Source organism: Callithrix jacchus, chromosome 13 (genome assembly GCF_049354715.1).
Source record: "Callithrix jacchus isolate 240 chromosome 13, calJac240_pri, whole genome shotgun sequence".
Classification (NCBI taxonomy): domain Eukaryota; kingdom Metazoa; phylum Chordata; class Mammalia; order Primates; family Cebidae; genus Callithrix; species Callithrix jacchus.
Window position 1 is genome coordinate 75881231 of NC_133514.1, and position 22840 is coordinate 75904070.

Sequence of the window (22840 nt, forward strand, 5' to 3'; positions counted from 1 at the left end):
TAAGTGCTTTGGTTACAAATATTCAGAGAAGTCACTGTCTAGTGGGGCCTGAAACAGACATGTAAGACAAACTTATGATGGGGTAAGTATTCCTCCGGAGGTTGTTCACTTTGGAAAAGGCAGACAGGATCTATAGACATACTCAATCCAGTTGATCCACTCCGAAGCCAGGAATCATGATAACACAGGCCCGTTGCTCAAAGCAGCTGGAGACACAGATTGACACTTAGAAAAATAATTGTTCTCATGTTTGTTTAGTTTAGATTATTTTGCCTAGATTAGTTTGCTGAATATGTACCCGTCAATCTCAGAAAAGTGTGTTGAATATACTCACCTACTTTGATTTCTTACTTGAAATGATTAAAATACCACCTAAACAATATTTAAGCCTCTTCTGAATAATGATGACCATTCTCTGTTAGGAGGCTTTATATCCAGTATGCTTGAAAAAGTGAGAAACTCATCCATTGTTTTAATTAATCACTATTTAGCTTCCAAGGATCACTATTCAAATCCTTAAGTCATATTCTGGAAAAATTAACTTCTAACTTAGCATGGTAAAATTATTTAGACTTGAGTTCTTTCCAACTGGAAGGATGAAGACTAATGGGGATTTTTTTTCTACTAGAACAAGGGCAAATTGTTTTTGTCCATTTTCTTCACCGATATATTCCAAGCGCCTAGAACAGGGATTGGCAAACTGTGGCTCACAGAATAAATGCAGTCCACCTCCTATTTTTATATAGCCTGAAAACTAAGAATGTCTTTTACATTTTTAAGTGGTTGAAAAAATTAAAAGAATAACATTTCATGGTGTGAAAATTATATGAAATTTCAGTGTTCATAAATGCAATTTTACTGTAACACAGCAATGCCCATTCATTTCTGTACTGTCTATTGCTGTTTTCCACTACAGGGGAAGAATAGGGTAGTTGCAACAGAGACCTTGTGAGCCCAAAGCCAAAAATAAACACCGTGTGGCTTTTTATAGAAAAAAAAAATTGCTGAACCCTGGCCTGGAAAAACAACTCTCCTACTTTTCTTAAAGTCAGATACATTAGTATTTAACCCTCACAAGTTTCTTTTTAAAAGGAAAACCTTAAGTCTACATATAGCTCTTCAGTCAATTACTAGATTACAGCCTGACTAACATTTGGGGAATGATAGTAAAAAACAGCACACTGTGAATGACAACACAGACTTGCCACACTGCCCGGGTTCAGCTGTGCAATCATGGAGTAATGTTTAACTTCTCTGTGCATCAGGTTTTCACCAATATAATGAGGCTAATGATGGTACCTATACCTTGGGCTGTTGTGAGAATTCAATTAGTTAATGTTGTGAAGTGCTCCAACATCACCTGTCAAGTAGTAGCAGTTGTAAATTAAGTAACATATTTTTCACTGTTTTTTTAAGAAAACTGAGATACTTAGAATTAGCTAAGGTAGTGAATGAAAAATACAAGCATGAATTAAAAGTGGAAAATGTCTACTTTTGGCAGTAAGTACTCTATGTCAATACTGTGCATTTGTATCCTTTTTAATTGCCTTCTGATTGTAGGATGTAACTATTTGACTCCCATACCTGTTGATGTAATTTTGTAATCAATGATCCTGTTTCAGATAATAAACAAATTGCATTCTGAATGGTTGAATAATTTCTGATACAAAATTTAGCTACCTAACAATTTCTAATCTGAGGGTATCGAATTGATATAAAGGGAAATAACAATTTAGAGAATGCATGGATACAAGATTAGTTTGCTTTGTTAAGGTTATTATTCAGTTCTTAGAAAGAGAACCAATAGAAAATATTGTCCTACATTTAATGAAACATTTTCTAAGCACCAAAGCCAGGAATCAAAACTGTATATTCAGAAATTTAATGGCTTTTTAATTATTCCAAGTCATTATAGCAGATAGATAATTAGTACCATTGATGTTTAAATATATTTTCACATTAATTTATAAGAAATCTTTAAATAGACTATGTTTTGTAGAAAATGAAATCTTAGGTAGTCTCCTATTATTTACAAAATATAATTTCTTTAAAAGTACATAGAGACTATACAATAGCTACCTGTTAAATGTTTAAAAAACATGATTACTTTTATGAATGTATTTCTATTAAAGGTGCTTTCTTGGAGAAGGTTCAGCAAACTTTTGTTACGTGTAGTAGTAATAGAGATTAATGTATTGATGAAGTACAACAGTGAGCCCTTCTTATTTCATAATCTTAATTCATTCAACTTTTAATAACTATTTATTTGTTACCTTGTGTGAGGTGCAATGAAAATGTAAAACATTAGTTAATTTTATCTAGTTAATATCTAGTCTAATTTGATTTATTTGGGATAACTGCTAAATTATTCATTAACATTTCAAAATGAAAAAAGAGAAAGAATTTGGGTTGCTTTAGCTAAATTTAGACTACAGGTCTTCTGTTACTTACATTTAATGTACTAAACACTGCATATGTCACCTTATGAAATTAAATTTTTGTGCTTTAGATGATTTTGATATTGACTTGTAGATAGATTAAATCAAGATGATTTAATAATCCATCACTTCACCTTCCTACCATTTTTAATGTTGAGAATGTTTCAAATCTACTTTTTTAGCAATTTTGAAATATACAACCTTTTTTTTTTTACTAACTGTGGTCACCTTGGTGCTGCAATAGATCACTAAAATTTATTCTTCCTGTCTGACTGAAACTTTACATCCTTTGTCAAGTCTTGTCATCTGAAATTACTTATGTGTATATTTGAATACAGAGTGATAAGTTTCTTATTTTACTCATTGTCCTTGTGTTTAGTTTGATAAAATGGAATATGAATTTGAGTGCAACTGGTATACTCAGAAGAACCAAGCAACAAGAGGGAACACTTTAAATTAACTTGAGGATTTGTATAAAGATTTTATGCTTGGGTTCCTTTACTTTTCTAGACTTAACAAAGATTTGAAATTATTTAATAATCCTTAAATTGTTTAAATTATGATTATATTAATCTCTCTATTTTCTATAGATAACATATATTCTTAAACAAGTAAATTCTCTTTCGAAGTTTTCTATTTTCTCATACCTTGTACTTATTCCAAAAGACTGGTCAATTTTAATTTTTCATCTCCCTCTCTGAATGTAAGAAACTCTTTTATATTTATAGTTTAAAAACCACAGGTGGATAGAAGGTAATAAACACAAGTCTTTCTATTCAATTGTCTTCAGTAAAAGTGATGTAATCTCAAAAACAATTGGTTAACACATTTATCCCCCTGTTAAACTACATGTAAGGCTGAGGAAATATTTTTATGTTACACTGATGCCATAATAAATGGGCTGATTTAATACTGTTGGTTGCAACTTACAGCATTTTTGTCTACTTTAAAGTTAGGAACTTCATGATTATTTTGGCATTCTTCCTGTGAATTAAAATTAGAATAATGTAATTAGTCTGTAAAATCCAAAATGCTACATTTACTAATAATGGAATAAAACCTAAATTATATTATGTTGAGGTCAATGATTGGTTCTCATGAACTATTTTCTTTTCTATATCTTCCTCTTTTAAAATGAAATACAGTTTTCTTCCTACTGCAGAAGTATCAGATTTTTGCAGCATCCATGACACTTGTAAGCATTTAGTGGTCAGACACCACTACATATCCTTCAAATGATGTGGCCCAGTGAAGCTGGAAGGTGTCGTCATGGAGCCAGGCAGCCTGGTATCTCAGCCATCCACCAGGACACAGCCAGCAGGCCCTAGCTGGTGTGCTGAATCTAGACTAAAGTGGGAAATGGATTTTGCATTTTGAAAGTCAACTCTTCTAACATCAAATCTTAAGACATACCTATTAGATAAAACTGCATTGAGGGCTTCAGAAATTATTTACTGGATCAAATTTATAAAGCTCATCTGCCAAAATTACTCTTAGAATAAGTTAAATCTTAATTTTATTATCCCTTTGGGTTTCTGAATTTATACTAGATTATACATATTTTCAAAAGTATGAGTAATGTATATTCAGGACCACAACTATGTTGTCTGAATTATTGACTATGTACGATATATGCTAAATGAAGTATACTTGTAGGTCATTTAAAAGTGATAAAAATTTAAATGACTGAATACTAATCACCAATGCCCACTGCCCATCACACTGAGTTTGCCATTTTGATCTTTAGATAAATGAAAAATTCCAATAAAATGAAAATACATTTCATTTTTTTTCCTCATTGGCCTCTTGTGTTCCCTGTTAAAGCACACGGGGATTTAGATTCTTGTTTCTTCTATTGTCCTAATATTATTTTTGACACCACGATTCATTAACTCATCTCCAACAGATGTTAGAAAAATCAACTTACAGGGTTTTATTACAAGTTCAAGTTTTCTCATGCATTCTGTTGGCCTCTCCGTAACACTAGGGCTGCCTAAAAAAAGTGTAGAGAATATCTTCCATTTCTTGAAACTTTATTTACCTAGGTCTGGTGGAAACATAATGGAAAATACACACACACATACATACACGTGCGCACACACACACAATTTAATTCTATAATGCTGTGCAAGGTGGACCCCATCCTTTAGATATCATTCTGAATGGGAAAATGCCCTGCCAGGTTTTCAAACCATGTACTCTGCTAATGTAACACTTTGGTGGTTAGGCTGGAGTAGCTGGGCATCCGGAATCATGATGTTTTATCATGAGAAACAGAGAGGATACTGTTTCTCTTTTCTAAAAAGAGAAAGAAACCCTTTGCTAGGGCTCATTAAAAATGGTTTTAAAATCGGAGCCAATAAAACACGATTGTCAATTCCTACAGCCTTTTTACCTCAGCAGCATTTTTAAAAGGCATCATTTCTCTCTCCCCTGAAATCCTACTTGCAACACACACAGCCACATTTCTAACTAGCATCAACAGAAGCAGCAACAACTCCCCAACTTCTTTGTCACTGGTGAGCAGGCACACAGACCAACTGGAGCTAGAAGCCTCTCCATTCCCCCATCTCAATTTTCAACTGCACTCCTCTCTGAAATGGGAGTTGCTAGGCAAGATTCACCCCATCACCCCTGAAATCTCTTGCTTTACTTTTCTTTAAAAGTGAAAAGGAAAGGCTTTCCACAACATAGAAAAGTTTGCCTGGGCACACCATACCAGCCTTTCCAAAAGTGACTCTAATAGACAAAGCATTTTGAAGCTCTGCTCATCCACTGAGCAGATCCCAGTCGTGAAGAAAAAACTTGAGTGTGTTACAGCAAGACCATGCAAGCCTTCCTTTGCAGGCATCACCTGGGCTCTTCTGCTCACCCAAGGCAGAACTGAGGAGGGGTGGGGTGGGCATTCCTCACCACAAGATTCTTTTTCTTGAGCAAGCCCATCTTGAGATTTGTAGAAAGGGCTGGCTTGGAGAGACTTCCAAAGCTACACTTCTAGCTGTCCTGGCCTTTGTCCCCACCTGCCTGTCAATTTCAGTCTGAGTCCACAGCTCCCATGTTTAGGGCTCTGGGGATATCTAGAACCCGGGCTTTGGAGCGCTCAGGGATGCTACTAGGCCAGTTTCCTATTGACCTTTCAGGGACTCTGAAGTCAACTTTCCCCACACACTCTGAATTGTTTGCGTTTGTTTTCATTCTGCCAGAGCCTCCAGACCAGCCCACCCATCTTTCCCCTCCTCCCTGCCCCCTCCTCTCCCTCTGGCCTCTCTGGCTCTCCCCCCCACCCCGCCCTCCTCTTTATTGTCTCCTACCTGCTGGCCAGGCTCTGCCTGCAGTGCTGCCTGAAGGGCATCAGGTGGTAGTTCATGGCGTCCAGCAGCAGCTTCTGGCAGACCGGGTCGGTTCTCATGAAATCCACTGACTGGACCCGCTCCACCAGCTCAGGGGCCGGGATAAGCGCGAAGCGGAGGCGCTTCATGAGGTCAGGCGCGTATTGCATGCGGGTCTCGCGGTCGTGCTCCAGCCACAGCACGGACATCTGGAAGAGCGCCAGCTCCGACTCCACGGGGGGCGGCAGCGAGTCCAGCAGGGCGCGCATCTCCTCGAAGTTGAGCAGCAGCACATCCTCCACAAGGTACTTGTTGGCCAGCTTCTTGGTCTCCTCCAGGCCGTGCAGCGCGGCGATCTTGCACACCTGCTTGTAGTTCTGCACCGAGATCTGGTCGTTGAGGAACTGCACGCAGAGCTTGGTGACCTGGGGGATGTGCAGGATCTTGCTGACCGACAGCACCTCCTCCACCGTGTCCAGGGACAGGGTCACGTTGGCCGTGTAGAGGTACTCGAGCACCAGGCGCAGCCCGATGGACGAGCAGCCCTGCAGCACCAGGTTGTTGATAGCCCGGGGGCTGGTCAGCAGCTTGTCGTCGGGGGAGGAGGAAGGAGTCCCGGGCTCCTCCTGCGGCGGCGGCTGCTGCTGCTGTGACGGCTGCTGCTGCTGCTGCGGCGGCGGCTGCTGCTGGTCCTTGGGGGCCCCCAGGCCGTCCTGGCCGCCGACCCCTCCCCCGAGAGGGGGGTGGCTGGAGAAGAGCGATCGGAAGTACTGCGAGCAGGAGGCCAGCACGGCCTTATGGCAGTGGAACTGCTGGCCCTGGGCCGTCAGGGTCACGTCGCAAAACAGCTGCTTCCTCCACAGCAGGTTGAGGCCGTGCAGCAGGTTGTCGCTGTGGCTGGGGTCGAAGGTGGAGGTCCTGTCCCCGGATCTGGACATGGCGAGCTGACTCGGTGCACCTGGCTTTAAATCCTCCTCCAACCTGGCAGACAGGGGTGGGGGATGGGAGGGAGGGGAGCAGGGTGGTGGAGGGGGTGGGGTGTGGTCGGGGTGGGTGGGGAAGGGTGTGGAGGGGAGGGGAGGGCGGAGAACGAGAATCAAGGCTCTACTAGGCTCCCTCCGGCGCGCTCCAGACCCGACCCTCGGAGGAAGGTCCGAAGACGCTGGATCCGTGAGCGCCACCGGAAGGGCCCAGTCCGGGGTCCCGGCGCCGGTTCTGCTCCCTGCGACTCCACTCGCCACCTCCCACACACTTCGTCCCTCACTTTCCTAAAACCACCTCAGCTCGGCTCTTGGCAGCAACAGTAGTGGCAGCAGCGACGGCAAAGTGGCGGCTGAGGCCGAGGCACCTCGTGGGCTCGTGTCCATGCCGGGCCGGATGAAGGGAAAGGCCGGGGAGTGGGGAGCCGGAGGTGCCCTGAAAGCTCGAGGCGACCGACGGCGAAGGTTCCAGGTCAACTTGTGCCAGAAGCTTTGCTTTTCGCGATTGGCCCAGTTTGGGGAAGGGGGTAGGAACGGGGGCCCGATAAGCGTGCGGGATGGGCGAATCTTAGCTCTCCAAAAACTGGGACCCCCTTCGATTATCCCTGCTGCCCCGAGAAACTCCTAGGCTAATAGTCTGAGGGAGGAGATAAAGCCCTTTCTTCTCCCGGGAAAGTGCAGCGGAGCGCGGTGCGGACCCGCTCAGTGGACTCGGCAGAGGCGGGAGCTGTCCTTATCAATTCGAGCTCATTTCCCTCAGCTGGGCCCTGCCCGCTTCCCTGCTTCGCAAACTGTTGGCTTCCCCGTCACCACTCAGTTTGGCTAATTTTCCAGAGACGCCTTTAAACCTGGCAGGAGAATCCTTCCACTACCCCCACCCCCACCCGGAGGCCCCCTCTCCCGGGTCTCCCTCATTTCAAAGCGCGGAAGTTCAGACATCTATCTCCCCTTCCAGCGCGGGGAGGCACCGAGGACCCAGGGGAGGAAGTGGGGCTGCTAGGGCGTGTTTGGAGCGGGATCCGAGAGCGAGGGAGGCTTCTCCCTCCCGGGCACCAGTCACAGTCTCTTTAACTCCAGTAACTATAAGAAGTTCAAGTTCGAAGGCAGGTATTGGGGGAGGGGTGGGGGCTGTGGAAGGAGGCGGTGGGGGCGCGCGCAGTGGGGTGCAGGGTCTCTGCGCCCCATCTAGCGTCGTCGCTGGCAGCCGCAGCTCCCTTCCGACCCCCTCGATAGAGCCTCCAGCGGCCCCCCCACTCGGGCACCCCCACTCCCCCGGCCCTGGAACTACTTCTGTAAAAAGTCTGAGGCGCCCGCATCTAGGCGGAGGAGGGCAGGGCGGGGGAGGCGAGGCGAAATCGATACGCCTGGTCCTTAACCTGTAATTGCACCTTCCAGGGCTGAGCAGAAAGGGACCCTCTGCTCTCATCCCGCACGCGCGCCCGCCCGCCCGCCGGGGAGAGCCGCCGCCGCCCGGCTCAGAGGGATCCCGCCGGACCTGCCCCTTCCACTGCGGCTCACTCTGCCCTGCCTGGCGCCAGTCCTGGATCGCCGGCTTCCTATTTATACCGGACTGGGCTCCTTTCGACTCACTTTACCATCCTGTTCCAGGTGGACCCTACCCTCCCTCGCGCTCCCTTCCCCGGCAGCACCCCCCACGCCCTCCCCCAAAGCTCTGGCTTGCCTGAAACATCTTACAGAGTCTCTCTCCCTTTAAGAGGACCCGGTCATACCTCTCTCTACCTCTCTCCGCTTCGTTGTCCCCCCGCCCCCCCATCTTTTCCTATTCCCCTTCCTTCTTGTTCTCCTCCCTTGCCTTTCCTCCTCATCTGCTTATTTCTTGCAATAGGAGTTTTATTTTTTATGAGCGTTTGCCACTCAACTACCCCCCCAACCCCTTTGAAAGACTCCCTCCCCGGCCCTTCCCCCTCCAACAATCCAGAAGACAGAACAAAATACACACAAGGCATACACAAGGCCAGAAACTTACCTGCTCTCAACCAGCTGCAAAGTCAAGGCTCACTTAAGCTCCCCCCAAAAATCAATTGTCCTTCCTTTTTAAAGGTTTGCTCTCTCCTTGGGAGGGGGAAAAACACCTTCTGGTTCCCAACTCCAGGCAGTCACTCTTTACAATTTATTTTTGTCGTACATCATTTGATCACCATGAATTAGCAACAGCAAGAAAATGTAGGAGAAGGAGAAAAGAGAGAAAGAGAAAGGGAGAGAGAGAGAGGGAGAGAGAGAGGGAGAGAGAGAGGGAGCAGAGCTTTCTGCAAGAGAAGAAGAAGAAAAAATGTACGTGTGACAAATTATGCTACCAAGAAACAACACATCATTATCCTTGGGCCTGGGGCTCAGTGAGTCGTAACGAGAGTAATAGGAAATCCACGGTTGGGGAGAGAAACGGTCGTGCTTGGCCAGTAGAGAGAGACCATACAGGGGGATGGATGCTGGAGAGACTCGCAAAATTATGGCTCAAGGCTATTGTAAAAATTGTCGAGCGTAAATGACTGCGATTTCAAACATCTTTGGAAGAAAGAAGGGGAAAAAGCGAGCCCCCCTTCCCTCCCTCTCCCTCTCTCTCCCTCTCTCTTCTCTCTCTCTATAAAGAACCGTCAAGTTTTAGTGCGCATTGCTAATTAGTCAATTTCTCTCTGCCTTCACAGGCTGGCGACTTCGCTGCTGAGCTGAAACTGCTAATTTCTGTGACCAGCTTTTTTCTTAGCTGTGATCTGGATGAATGAGTAGCTGTCTCACAGAGATGACAAAAATAAACTCTAATCCCCCCCAAAATTTCCACTACATCTTTCTCATGCATAGATTTATGATCTTCAAGCGCTCTGTGCAATATGCAAACTTTTTTTTGTGTCTGTATATATGCTGTTGTTTCCAGATTTCACTACATTGGTATGCTGCTTTCCCTTCCCCCCACACCCCCCAACACTATGAAATGCAGAAACAGTCTGATCTCAAAGTGTGCTAAGATACCACTTTATTCTGTTTGGGTATTTGGGGTTTGAGTCTGACTTGGAAGACAGTAGCCCTTGCCTTAAAGGTGAGTGGCTGAGGAAACACACCAGGGTGGGGGAAGTAGAGCCGGTAGAATAGAGGACAGCCCTTTGCTTTACATTTGCTTCTCATAAAACAGTATTCAAGCTTTATGATCTTATTTGAAAACATATTTTCTCTATCATTTTGTCTGGTTAAACAACTGCCTCTGAACTTCTCTGTCAGCTTTTCGACAGATAAGGTTGCAGAAGTCACATTTTTTTATTGAAAGATTATAATATTGTTGGATTAGTATTTCAATTAGGAGTGTTTGATTTGCAGAAGCTAGAATCAAGTGCTAGGAAACCCGGCTGCAATTCACAAATGTAACCTTTCAACTTTGGAGCTCATCTGATATATAAGGGCAACCACATCGTGCTCACATTTTTGACCCTGCTTAGCATGTAAAAGGAACCCCACAGCATGTTTCTGGAATTTTAGCTGTAGCAGAGATTCATGTGCATTTTGGTAGAGGACATGTTCTCCAGACTTATCTCATGATGTATTGCACCCTTACATTTATAGCCCTGCATTTCAGTTGTCAATGGGGGTTGGAGGTGTCCAAGAAAGAAAGAAAAAAAGAAGCAGAAAAAGAAAGGTATGTCCTTGAGTAAAATGAACATGAAGGAAGCTGGATATGAGCTACATTGAGCTTTGTTTGCTATTAAATATATGAATATGATTTATCCTAATTTATATGTGCTCTGATTAGTAAACTTATTAAAAATCTGTATTAGGGCACCACTGCAAGTGTCTATTCACACCCCCATCATCCTCTTTGATTTGTGAGAGATGGAAAGACACCTGCTTAGGAAAGGGGGGAAAACTAAAGATTCTGAGCTTCAGAAATAGGGATTCCCCATTTACAATGATAACATTAACATGCACATGGGCTATTCACTCTCAAATAAATTAAGAAGGATCAAACTGAAGCATTTAACCCTCACAAAAGCCCACCTTTTTTTTGTCAAGGTCCTAGATTATCTGAGAGTAAGATTTCTGTATTCAGATCCTGCTGAGATGCTGCATTCTCACATTTATGTTTATAATGGAAATGCCCCACTACATGATTAAATCAGAAAAGAATTTTACTATTGTTGTTCTTTAGGGTGGTGGGGGGGAGAACAGATTATCCAATTCTTCTGGCTCTATTATTTGTTTTTATTTTTATTTTCGAATTTACCTTCTTTGGGTGTTGAAGAGGAAGATCATGTGACTCTAAGCACCTTTTTGGAGCTCTGTGTCACTAGCAATCAAAGCTACCAAGTATGTAGAGTGTTACAAAACTCTCATACGTATAAAGTGCAATTTTTATATTATGCTTTTGATGTTGATCTTTTATGAACTCATGAAGTATTTGGAACTAAGCCCAAAGGCAAAATACTATTGATCACTTAAATTATGGTCACTTTCTTCTTTTATCATGAAAGAATTAAAGTATGTTTGTAGGCCTCAAAATAGCATAGTCTCAAATTTCTATTTTATTTTTTTGTGGACAGGATATATTGGTCACTAATTATGATTACCAGGCTCTTTATTGCTTCCAAACCAGATAAAAGACACATTTCAAAAATTTTAACTACCTATAATTTTAATGCTTATTTAACAACTAGGGTGGAAGGGGAAGAGAGGGGTTTGGAGCTAGCGATTCTAAAACTGCTGTTGAAATGAAGCGGATAAAAACATTTTCTTCTGCATTCTAAGGTTATGTTATCTGATAATGTTTTAAATTTCAGAAAAAATACAATTCTGGTTATTTTGTTAGCAATTAAACAAGAATATTGGTAACAAAAAGTCCCTTGATAATCTGTGCATAAAGTAGCCTATATGTCATGTAAATCTCACACCTCCAGTATCTTATACTGGCTTTGACTGAAATTATTGCAGAACTCACAAATTAGATGACACTATTTACAATAAATCTCATTATGAAAGATTCAATTTGCAGCAATCAGATGCTAGCTACTAAGCGATTGTAAGTATTTGAATTTTATCCTACTTCACCGTTCAACATACAGAAATTGCATCTGTGTGTTTGATCTGTCCTGCTGAGCACTATCAGCAGCTTGCATCTCTGCCACTATTGTTTTTAAAATGGCAGGAAGGACGTGACTAGTCAGGAGCACTGAGCAGGGTGGATTTCACGTGGCATAAGTGGAGCCAGAATTGTCTTTTTTAAAAAAATTAAATATGGTCGTGTAGTCGTCTAATGCAAGCCGTCTTCAGACTTCGATAGAATTATCAAAATTATTCATTAGTGAATTTGCATTTAAACCATGTACAATGGAAAGATTCTGAAACTATGGCCACTGAGCAGTCTACTAGAGCTGCCATTAGCTTCTAGCTGTCTGGTCAGCCTTCAAGGTGGCAGAGATCCAGGCCTATCAGTGGCTCCAGTTGCTCAGGATCATCTCACTGGACTGGAGGAACCGAAGATTATCTTTAGAGCAGTTCTAGAAATGTTTTGCTGCTTAACATATAGGGGCAGCCACACTAAAATGTTATTTTCCTCATTCTTGACTTTTCTGCTTAGGATTTATGAGTTATCACCAGATTGCATAAACATCGGCGCCTGGTATGACCTGTGTCATTTGGGTAGTAAACACTACTTCAATGTGATATGACGTTTAAGATTACCATCACTGTAGAATGGATGGATAAAGAAAGAAATTATTCCATTTTACACATGGAATAAAATTGAGTAAAGAAGGATCACGTGGCTCCTTGAAAGTTAGGGAGTGGCAAAACCCAGGCACAACTCACAGATTTCAAATCTTGAGTAGACGAGGCCAAAGATATCACAAAGCCATCAGCACTGAGAGGCTTATTAAACAACACAAAATCTGAAATAACAATAAGAAATGGTGCTATTGGCTAACATTTAGGCAAAAGTCAATGGTTTGCTATTACTCTGCTGTTAAGCCCAACTCTGTGGCCAGCATTCCAGGTTCCCAGTATTTAGCTCTAGCTCCCCTGGGCAGCCTGTTCCAGACATGCACCACTCTTAAACCACAGCATCTATTATTAGGCTGTGTCTTTTTGAAAGGCCTTCATTCTCCACACATAGAAATCCCACTTATCTCTCAAGAGTAAACTCAGATTTCTTTCCACTATGTAACTTTTCCTGGCAACCTCTAACAGAATAATAATGGATACTACTTATTGAGTTTATTACTTCATGGTGGACACTGTTCTAAATCCTTTAGATGTTTTATTTCCTTAATCCTCTTGCTAATCTTTTGAAAGAGTATGGCAGACTGAAAAAGTTTCCACCCTTCCTGGCATACATACCACATTATAATGTGACTTTGCTGCTCCTCTCATCAAGAGTAGAATCGACTTACCCAATCCTTGAATGTGAGCTGACCATGTAACTTGCTTTGACTGATGGAATGTGCCAGAAGTGACCTTGTGCCAAGTCTGAGTCTAAGCTTCAAGAGGCCTTGTATGTTTCAGCTCTCCCACTTAGAGCCCTGTCATATGCCATGTGATGAAACCCAGGCTAGTCAGGTAGAAGATGACACACCGTGTGGACAAGACGTCCCCCAGATTGCCTGATAGCTGAACTCAGATGCATGAATGAGCCCAGCTGAGACAGGAGAACCAAAATACTCCAAATGACAGATCCACAGAACCATGAGCTAGATCAATGGCTGCTGTTTCAAGTCATTAGCTTTTGGGGTGACTTGTTCCATAGCCAAATTAGCTGATGACAAAAGGTACTATTATTACCATTTTACTAATGAGCAAAATGCAATGGAGAGAAATCAGGTAAACTTTTCAGAATCACACACTTTTCAAAGGTTGTGGTTAGGTTCAAACCAACACAGCCTGACTCCAGAGATTTACCATTACACTGTACTGGCCACAAAAGAAATGCCTGCCTCTAAAAAACATTTATTTATTTATTCATGCATTCATTCATTCATCAAGTACATATTAAGTATTTATTGAATACCAAATACTGTGCTAAACATCAAGGAAACAATGATGAATAAAACGGCATTCTTGTCCTCAAGAGGCTTACATTCTAATAGAAGAGACAGCAGGTAAATTATCTTCAGCAAGTGAATGATTATCCTTGTTAATTGCTCTGATAAGGGTATGTATAAGGAATTACTGGAGCAGAAAGAAGCAGGTCTCTAAATTCCTCATAGTACTTATTATCTGTAACACTCTTTCAACATTTATTATTTACTGCTTTGTTAATTGCTTATTTAGGGAAATCTGTTATCATGTTAACTAGATTGTAAGCATCCATGGGAGAAAAAGTTCTCTGTCTGGTAAAAATCTCCCATAGTACATAGATTTGTGTCTTGCCCATAGCAGTTATTCAATAGATATGTTAATGGACTATTAAAGGTGAATTTTCAAATATTATCAGAGAAAGAGAAGAAAAAATAATTGAAGAATTTAACAGTCAGACTGTGTCAGGTATTTGACTAAACTCGTATTAGTCAATCTCTGGATTATACTGATCTACTGTCTTAAAATTAATAAAATCTTTATACTTCTGTGAAATTATTGCTCATAGCCCATAGCTAGGAGCTTGATGGGACTTTAGTAAGTACTTTCTCCAAATTTTTTACCTATAGCCACCATCACCCAGCAAAGCTCTCTAAAACTTTGAAGAGAGTAGTTGCTTTAATAGTAACTCCACAAAGTGCCACTCAACAAAGGTAGCACAGAACTGCAATTCTGGGCATGAATTCTTGAAGCAGATCCCCTAGAATGGAATCTTTGTTCTGCCACTTTCCATTGGTGTGACATTGGGCGAGTAACCTTCCTATGCCTGGTTTCTTCATTTGAAAATAGGATAATTATAGCACCTATCTCAATGGATCTTATGGTGCTTAAATTTTTGTAAATATCTGTAAAGTCCTTAAAACAGTACCAGAAACATAGTGAGTGCTTTATTTAACATTTGTTAAATAGAAGGTAGACAGCTGTAGCTAGAGAATTCTCTTCTTAGTTTTCCTTTTTTCCCCCTTTTCTACAGATTATGCCTAGTGCTCGACAAATATTGGATGATGAAAAGAGTACATCTACTTTTTTTAGGGTTGTAAGCATTCATGAGGCTATTCATGAGGCAACTGGTCACTTTAATGAGAGTACCACTATTTTTGGCTTTGCTCTCTAGATATTGTATGTCTATATATTTTGTTTACCTGTAGTTTTAAAAACCATCACACCTTTCTCTCTGGGGTACATTGGTGTTTCATGCATGTCTTGGGTAATTAAAATTTTTTAAAATTAAGGATATTTAGCTTTTCTGGCAGTTATGATCTCCGTATGAGAATATGCCTCTTGTAAAGGAAATTCTTTATCCTTTTTCAGAAAAGGAGGAGAGGAAACACAAGAAGTGCCTGACGCAGAGCTCCAGTTCCTACTTTGTGGGTATAAATGTTCAAGATGCCATAAAATCGCCATGGTCTTTAGCCATGCACCAATGGTGGTTTTGTGTGTTGGCTGCTCCACTGTCTTCTGTCCAGCCTACAGGAAAAAAAAAAAAAAAGCAGGACATGTTCCTGTAGGAGGAAGCAGCACTAATATCGTTCTGAATCAAGATAAATGGAAAACCATCCCAATACACACGATTGGACATTAAAGACGAAGAATATTTATTAGTAATGATGGTTTAATAACAGGTTGCTGAATAGATTCAGGACTCTGAAAAGTCGCTTTTTGGTACTAGGCCTTCATAACAATGTCTGAGATGAGAGAGGATGTTGCACATTGGCTTCTGTCTCTGACATTACCTGTAACTCTAGACAAATCACTTTTCTTTATTCAGGTCTCAGTCTCCCAAATGTGAAGAGAGAGAGAGAGCATTTCCTTCATTTAACTTCTGTATAGGCTTGCATTCAGGAGAAGTGAACTCAATGTTCCCCCAAAGAATAATTGGGAACTCTCCTAGTGATTTGCAGGATAAATTGAAGGTTAAACAGTAGAATAAGGAAGAACATATTCTTCTCCCCCTGAAAACTTCCCAGAGGCTGGAGGTCATAGGAATGTACCCAGTCATCTTTGTTGAAGTTGTCAGATACAAGCAAGAAGTAAAACATGTCAATGTATTTTGAGTGCATTGGCAGAAATTATATTACTTATATTCACAAATTATTTTATATGGATGAAAAGTTTTCAAAGGATTGGAGTTTGTGGGAAAGTATTTGTTTGATATTTGAATGCTCATTTTAGAAGGGTATGAAACTCTCCATGAGGAAGACAATCTATCTTTATCATAAAGAGTTATTATCCAAATTTGTAAATTATTAAAATCACCTTCTCCACTCTCAAATTTTTCTTTGATTTGTGGCAATAATTTTGTTCTTTCTCTTACCAATTTTTAAAAAGGAATATGTGTATTGCTACATTGGAATATTCAACAGCCCATTGAAAGTTTTGTAGTTAATGGAAAGACATGATCTAAATTTTTCTGTCAAATATCTATATGCTTATTAATCACATATTATTTTATCTTTACAAGGATATATCACCTTGATTGCAGTGCTAGTCTCTCTACAGACAACCTGTTTATATCTTGAGGTCTTTATTGATTATTGCTCTCTGCTTCTTTGATATTAGTGCAAATCTCTCCAACTTTCCATTTAAAAAAATTATCTGTTGTTCTGTTTATTCTGTTCATTACCATATCCTCCTTTATGTTCTGTATATCTGTTTATCACCATATCCTCTTTATTCTTCCACTTCACTCCAGTATACCCAATCCTATTACTGTGTCTATTATTTATTTTATAATACTATATTTCAGAGTATTCCAGTAAAGTTGTTGAAATTGTTCTAATTCTGAGTTAATATAGTAATTGTTGAAATATTGTCTGGAAGTTTGAATAAATTTGGGGAGTTGATTAAAGTGACAAATAATTCAAGAATTCTGGTGAGTATTTCTTTTTAGTTGTTTAAATACAACCCAGTAGCTAAAGGATATATTTTCTCCAAATCAAATAGTAAGATGTAGCCACAGCTAATACAACATGATAAATCTGCACCAGAATCTTTTTATTTTGTCTTTACTTCTTAATTGAGCTTAGAGCAAAACATGGGTCAAGATAAGGACTGATTTAAGTCCTCTGTAAGGTTTTAAATTCCAACTGCCAGAATATTTTGTTTTCTTTTATTCCTTTTTATGCATATTAATTTCCTTGACTTTGTAACAGTAATGTCAAAAGAAGTTAAATACTTGCAGAGAGAATTTCAAGAACGCTGTTATTGTGTAAGATGCAGATCTTTGCAGCTCTCATCTTTGAGACATGCTTTTAATGAAACTGTCTCCACAAACCTGAAATATATATATTATTGGCACAAAATTCTACAGAGTCTCTAAAATGGGTAAAAATTCTCAGTTGAATCTTGTATGTCCATTTAATGATATGTACTGTAGATGTTTGGGAAAAACTGAAATACAATGATTTAATTAGGTAATATGGACAGTACTTAATTTTGAAGGTGAAACTGTGTGTGTTTGTGTGTTCATTTGTTGTTGTTGTTTCCCAAAATTAGTATTTGTCAGCTTGGGTATCTGTCAGTATGGAACTTCATTTTTCAGAACTATTATTAGTATAAACATTTATTAAGTTGTTTTCTAAGATTCAGAGTAATTTTAAAATAAACATTTAAATTTTAGAACATATTTAGATTTACAGGAAAATTGGGAGGATAATACAGCATTCTCATATGCCCAGTGCCCAGTTTTTCCTAACATATTAGTATGATGCATTTGTTATAACTAATGGATAATATTGATTAATCATTATTAGCTGAGTCATTATTTGCTGAATGCATAGATTTATTCAGATTGCCTTAGTTTTTATGCAACGTTCTTTTTCTGTTTTCAGGATCCCATCCAGGAGACCACATTACATTTAGTTGTTATGTTTTCTTAGGTTCATTTTGGCTGTACATTTTCTCAGACTTTTCTTGTTTTTGATCACCTTGATTTTGAGAAGTGTTGGTTAGGTAATTTGCAGAATGATCCTGAACTAGAAGTTGTCCAATGTTCTCCTCATGATTAGACTGGGATTATGGTGGGTTTTGGGAGGAGGAACATCATAGTAAAGTCTCACTTCATTACATAAGATTAGGGATACTTGTGATAAATATGAGTCATCACTGCTGATGTTAAACTTGTTCACCAAGCTGATTTAGTGTTTGTCATGTTTCTCCATAATAAGATATAATTTTCTTTTTATCACTCTTTCCATATTGTACTTCTTGGAAAAAAGTCACTATGCACTCTTGAGTGGCGAACAACTTCTTCAGTTCCTTCTAAGTGGAGAATTTACATCAATTACTTGGAATTCCCCTGCAAGAAAAATTTGTCCATTCCTACCCCCACCTATTTAATTTATTTATATTAACACAAACTCATGGATATTTATTTTATACTTTGGGTTATAATCGAATACTGCTTTATTTTCCTCATTAAACTATTGCAGCTTTGAAAGGACATGTATTTCCTTCCTTCCTTCCTCTTTCTTTCTTTCACCTCTTTCTTTCTTTCATCTTTCTTTCTGTCTTTCTTTCTTTCATCTTTCTTTCTCTCCTTTTTTTCTTTCCCAGAAATATACCGCAGGCTCATCTTGTATATTCTATGCTCCTATCTTAGAATCAACCATTTCTCATTTCTTGAAGGAACACTGCTTCCTGTTACTGAAGAATAGCATTGGAAATAAAGATCTGGGCATTGGGTCTGCTCATTGCTACTGGGGTGTGGTTACTTTTAGATACTCTGAGCTTTAAGATCAAGGAAATATGTGTGTATACAAACTCTATGTGTCCACATATCTATACATGTTTATATATGTGAAACCATCTATATTTAAATTAAGCTAAACATGAGATTATACTTACGTCTCCAACCCTGATGCATTATAGGCCAACTTTATTTTAACTTAACCAGTTTATATGGGAAAGTCATGAGAAGGAAGAACAGTGTCCCTACTTTGGGGCTGATGAGCCCACAGACTACACTGAGCTCTCACAGGCTATAAACAAGTACTGCAATGAAGGAATAAACCACATCCTGCAGTAACAACTTTCAACTTTATTATTTACTAGGGTTACACTTCAGATACTTTTAGTGTAACATTCTGAAAATAAATACTTTGCAACTGAAGTCCATTATCTTCCATAAGATAAGAGAGGTGTCAGGATCTTCTAATCTTAGAAAAAGGTCTCAACACAGACCTACTGGGAGAAATCTGTAAGAAAGGTATCTCAGTCTATGCTGATTTTACTTTTATAGGCCGTGGCTCTTGACAGCCATTGAAAGTTTATTTAAGAGGGATGATTGTAGCTACAGTTCCTCTAATAGATCACTGACCAGTGGGAGTAGGAGAAAAGAACATAGGACCTAGAATAGAAAGAAAATGGACTTGAGGCTCACCTTCATCATTTATTGGTAACATGTGTGTCCCAGTGTCTTTAAACCTTAGTTTTTTCATTAAGTGGATAATATTAATTCCTACAAAATTTATTTTAAGAAATAGTGTAAAGATTAAGAAAGCTGTGAAATGTGAAAGTAATTTGTGAAATAATAAGACAATGCGAAAGAATTATTATTTATATTATCTTTAGTGGGAGGAGATCATACCCATTAGGTGACTGGAGATGCTATAGCATAGTGGGCAAGAATGTGGACTTAAACTATGCAATTTACTAACTGTGTGAAATAAGGCCAGAAAGACCCTTAATTTCTCTGAGATTCACTTCTCTTGAAGGTCAAATGGGGTTCATTTATCCCACAAGTTCATTGTAAGGATTTGATGGGAGAATGCCCTGTACACGGAAAACACTCAATGTTGGTTTAGTGAACCCTAAATACTTGATTCACAAGACAACTGAGAAATAAATCTACCCACATGTTAAGTTTCCTTGGATTTTATTTAATCATCTGTGAGGTGAAAAGGGGATTGTGTGGTTGCTGATGTCCTTTCTCTCCAGCTCTAAAGTTCATATTCTGAACCTCTCTATTTTCCTGAAATACTGATTAGTGCATGGAATATGGGATCCCAGTTCATAACAGGGCCTAGGTAAATTCCCTTGAAATAAGTGGAGGGATTGGGCCTCCCAACTTAGCTATGAGAGGACACAGAAAAACTACACCACAGTTCAGTGATTAGGCAATTCTCCACTGGAAAGGCACTTCATTCTCATGGGCCCCCTCCAAGGCTCTAGGAGGAGCACTAGCTATGTGTAAAATTTGCAAAACTGAGATTTTTTTACTGTAATCAACTAAGAGTGCTATTTTCACTCTGACTTCCCCTCATGTCAGATGGATTTGGAGGGGTTGTGAATACTTTGAGACATAGCAAAAGGGAAGTTGATTTGGGAATCTGGTTTAGATTGATATAGAAGGATGCATTTATGTGGTTCACAATTGCCTCCACCTACAGTTAAGTTGTTGCAAGCTGCCCTGATATAGGAATGACTACCAGAAATATCCTGACTTCCCACTATGCTGACTTACACAGCATCAAGACATGAAACTCTAGGGAAACTTTGGGAAGCTTAAAAAAAAAATCTTTCCAAGCTATTAATAAAAAAAATTAAAAATTAAAAAAAAATTTTTGAGACACAGTCTTTCTCTGTCACGTAGGCTGCAGTTTAGTGACGTGATCACCACTAACTGCTGCCTTGAATTCCCAGGCCTTAGAAATCCTCCCACCTCGGCCTCCCAAGTAATTGTGACAACAGGTGTCTGACACCATACCTGGATTTTTTTTTTTTTTTTTTTTTTTTTTGTGGGGGTAGAGATAGGGTCTCTCTATGTTTCGCATTCTGGTCCTGAACTCCTGAGCTCAGGCAATCCTCTTGCCTCAGCCTTAGAAAACAAATTTTGATCAATCATGTTAGAAGAAAGATTAACTGATCTACTTATTTTCCTCTAGAAAATAGTATCACAAAATCTTTGTCATTTTGCTACTTTAATAGTATGAAGCCAAAATTTCAGGGAAAGGAATGTTATAGAGATCCATCTCACAGTTAATTAGTTAATATTACATTATTTTCCTGGATTTGGCAATGTTTATGATATTGTTAGCTTTAAAAATGTGTAATGTTATGCACCACAGAATGTGTGTCTGCCCCTGTATCTATTCTATGTTTGCTTCTTTGAGAATCCTACCAACACATAGAATCTGTAACAAGTAGCTTTGGAAATAGATGGATTTCTCTGATACACAAAGATGTAGGGCTGTATATAGATTTTTCTTTAGATTTTTTGCATTCCAGGAATCTTCTCTTGAGAAATAAGAATTTGAAGCTCCTGGAGTCATACTTTCCGTGTTTTCCTTCTAAGAATCTTGGGCTCTTAGGGTTTCTCCTTTTGCTTGTACAACCTCCTCCCTTACTGACCTAGAAGAATACTGTGGCTCCCAAGAGTCCAATTTACTACTGGAAGCAACTTAGGAAATTAGCTTGTCACCACTGGGGATAGGAGATTTGGACTTGTTTTTTCTAGTTGTGCTGATTCATAGATGGATTTCACTATGCATTTACCATTGATTCATCCATTCATTCAATAAAACATTTAATGTTACATGTAAGATGGCTTTTGTGTTTATATGTTGATTTTTAGAACAAATGTTTTGAGATTTGTACAGTGGAAGAACTGGAAGTGCTAGAAAAGCTGATCATTCAAACACTCTGTTACATACTTCAATATCATTCTGAAATCTACAGAAACCTGGGAACTCTTCCAGTATCATAACTTTAATCTGGCTTTTCTTGTTATTGCACAGATTCTTGATGGCAACCTAGCTATCCCCACTCTAAATTGCCTTATTCCAATTGTCACATATCATCAACACTCAGAATTTAAGGGTGGATCATTTTGATTGCTCAATGAATCTCCTGATAAAAAATGAAATGTACTAAAATAATTTAAAGTTTGCTGAATTATTCAGGAAAGTGATGTATCATTGGTCAAAACATCTAAACAACAATTTAGGTGGTCAAGTTCTCTATCCTGGTGCAAATATAGTGATTTTATTTGTACGTGTCTATGATTCTATATATATATGTGTTCATATATCGTATGTATGTTTCATACAAATATATAGGTATTTCCCGAATACATTGCTATGTATGTGCATATACACATATATGTAGTATTATAATTACTGCATATGGACAATTCATAAAACTTAATAATTACCCTTTCTTGGAGAGTATGTTCTGCTAAAATGTTGTTTTAGGATCTATGTGATAGTGTTAATAAAGAAAAATATATTACCTGTCTCCTATGACCAGTGTGGATTTTACGATCTAAGAATATATACATATATTTGCATTATTGGCTCACTCAAATAATAATATTAGCATTATTTCTCAAAAGTGTGGCACCAGGTGGCAGATGTTGACATTAAGCAACTAAAAATATTTTGTTGTGCCCTCTAAATATTTCAAAGAGGACATCAATCTCCTGAACCCAAATTTCTGTACATCTCTGCCCCAAAGCACCAGATAAATAGACAGAATATGCTTTAGGCAAATGAGCTTTAGGAGTCCCTCTCCGGCCTCCAGACAGCAAACAGTGGCAAATGAATCTTAGCTGCAAAGTCAGAGTGTGGTTGATAAATCTACCTTCGAACAACTGCAGATAACATCAACCTGTTATCACAGTAGCCTAGTGACATTAACTGAAGACTGTGCCTGTATTCTAATATCCTCTTCCCATTGGAGGTGCTGTCGTGTTTTTTCTTCTCTATTCTCTACTGAGAAGATATGCAGTTCCACTATAAGGGCCCAAGGGTAGCTTAAATAATTTCTGCAAGTTATAGCTTCCTGTAAGCTTTCATGCACTTACTCTGCTGAAGAAAATAAATTTACTACATGGAATCACACTCCTCTGAAAATATCTCGGTCTCCACAACCTACAGATATATAACAAGCAAAAGAGTACTTATAGACACTGATCTATTAAGCCATTTTCCTAAAATACCTATAGTCTTTTCATATGAAACAGAAAAAATCATTAAAGCTATGGTTTGCCAGACAATTACTTTGTCAAATCTCAATAAATTGC

General features: G+C 39.5%; 2 protein-coding genes across 2 annotated transcripts in view; one reads left to right on the forward strand and one right to left on the reverse strand.

Annotated features, from left to right (window-relative positions):
- Positions 1 to 6708, reverse strand: part of KLHL14 (kelch like family member 14) — a 96753-nt gene extending 90045 nt beyond the window's left edge. Inside the window, exon 1 of the mRNA XM_008979666.5 lies at positions 5750 to 6708. Within this exon, the coding sequence (XP_008977914.1) occupies positions 5750 to 6705 (956 nt within the window). The 5' untranslated portion in view covers positions 6706 to 6708. The remainder of the gene's footprint in view (positions 1 to 5749) is intronic.
- A 362-nt stretch (positions 6709 to 7070) lies between these two features.
- Positions 7071 to 17235, forward strand: LOC103787615 (uncharacterized). The gene is made up of 4 exons (XM_008979664.4): positions 7071 to 7274; positions 8143 to 8355; positions 10318 to 10390; positions 15130 to 17235. Exons 1-4 carry the CDS (start codon positions 7133 to 7135, stop codon positions 15398 to 15400), a joined length of 699 nt encoding a protein of 232 aa, XP_008977912.4. The 5' UTR covers positions 7071 to 7132; the 3' UTR covers positions 15401 to 17235.
- The last annotated feature ends 5605 nt before the right edge of the window (positions 17236 to 22840 follow it).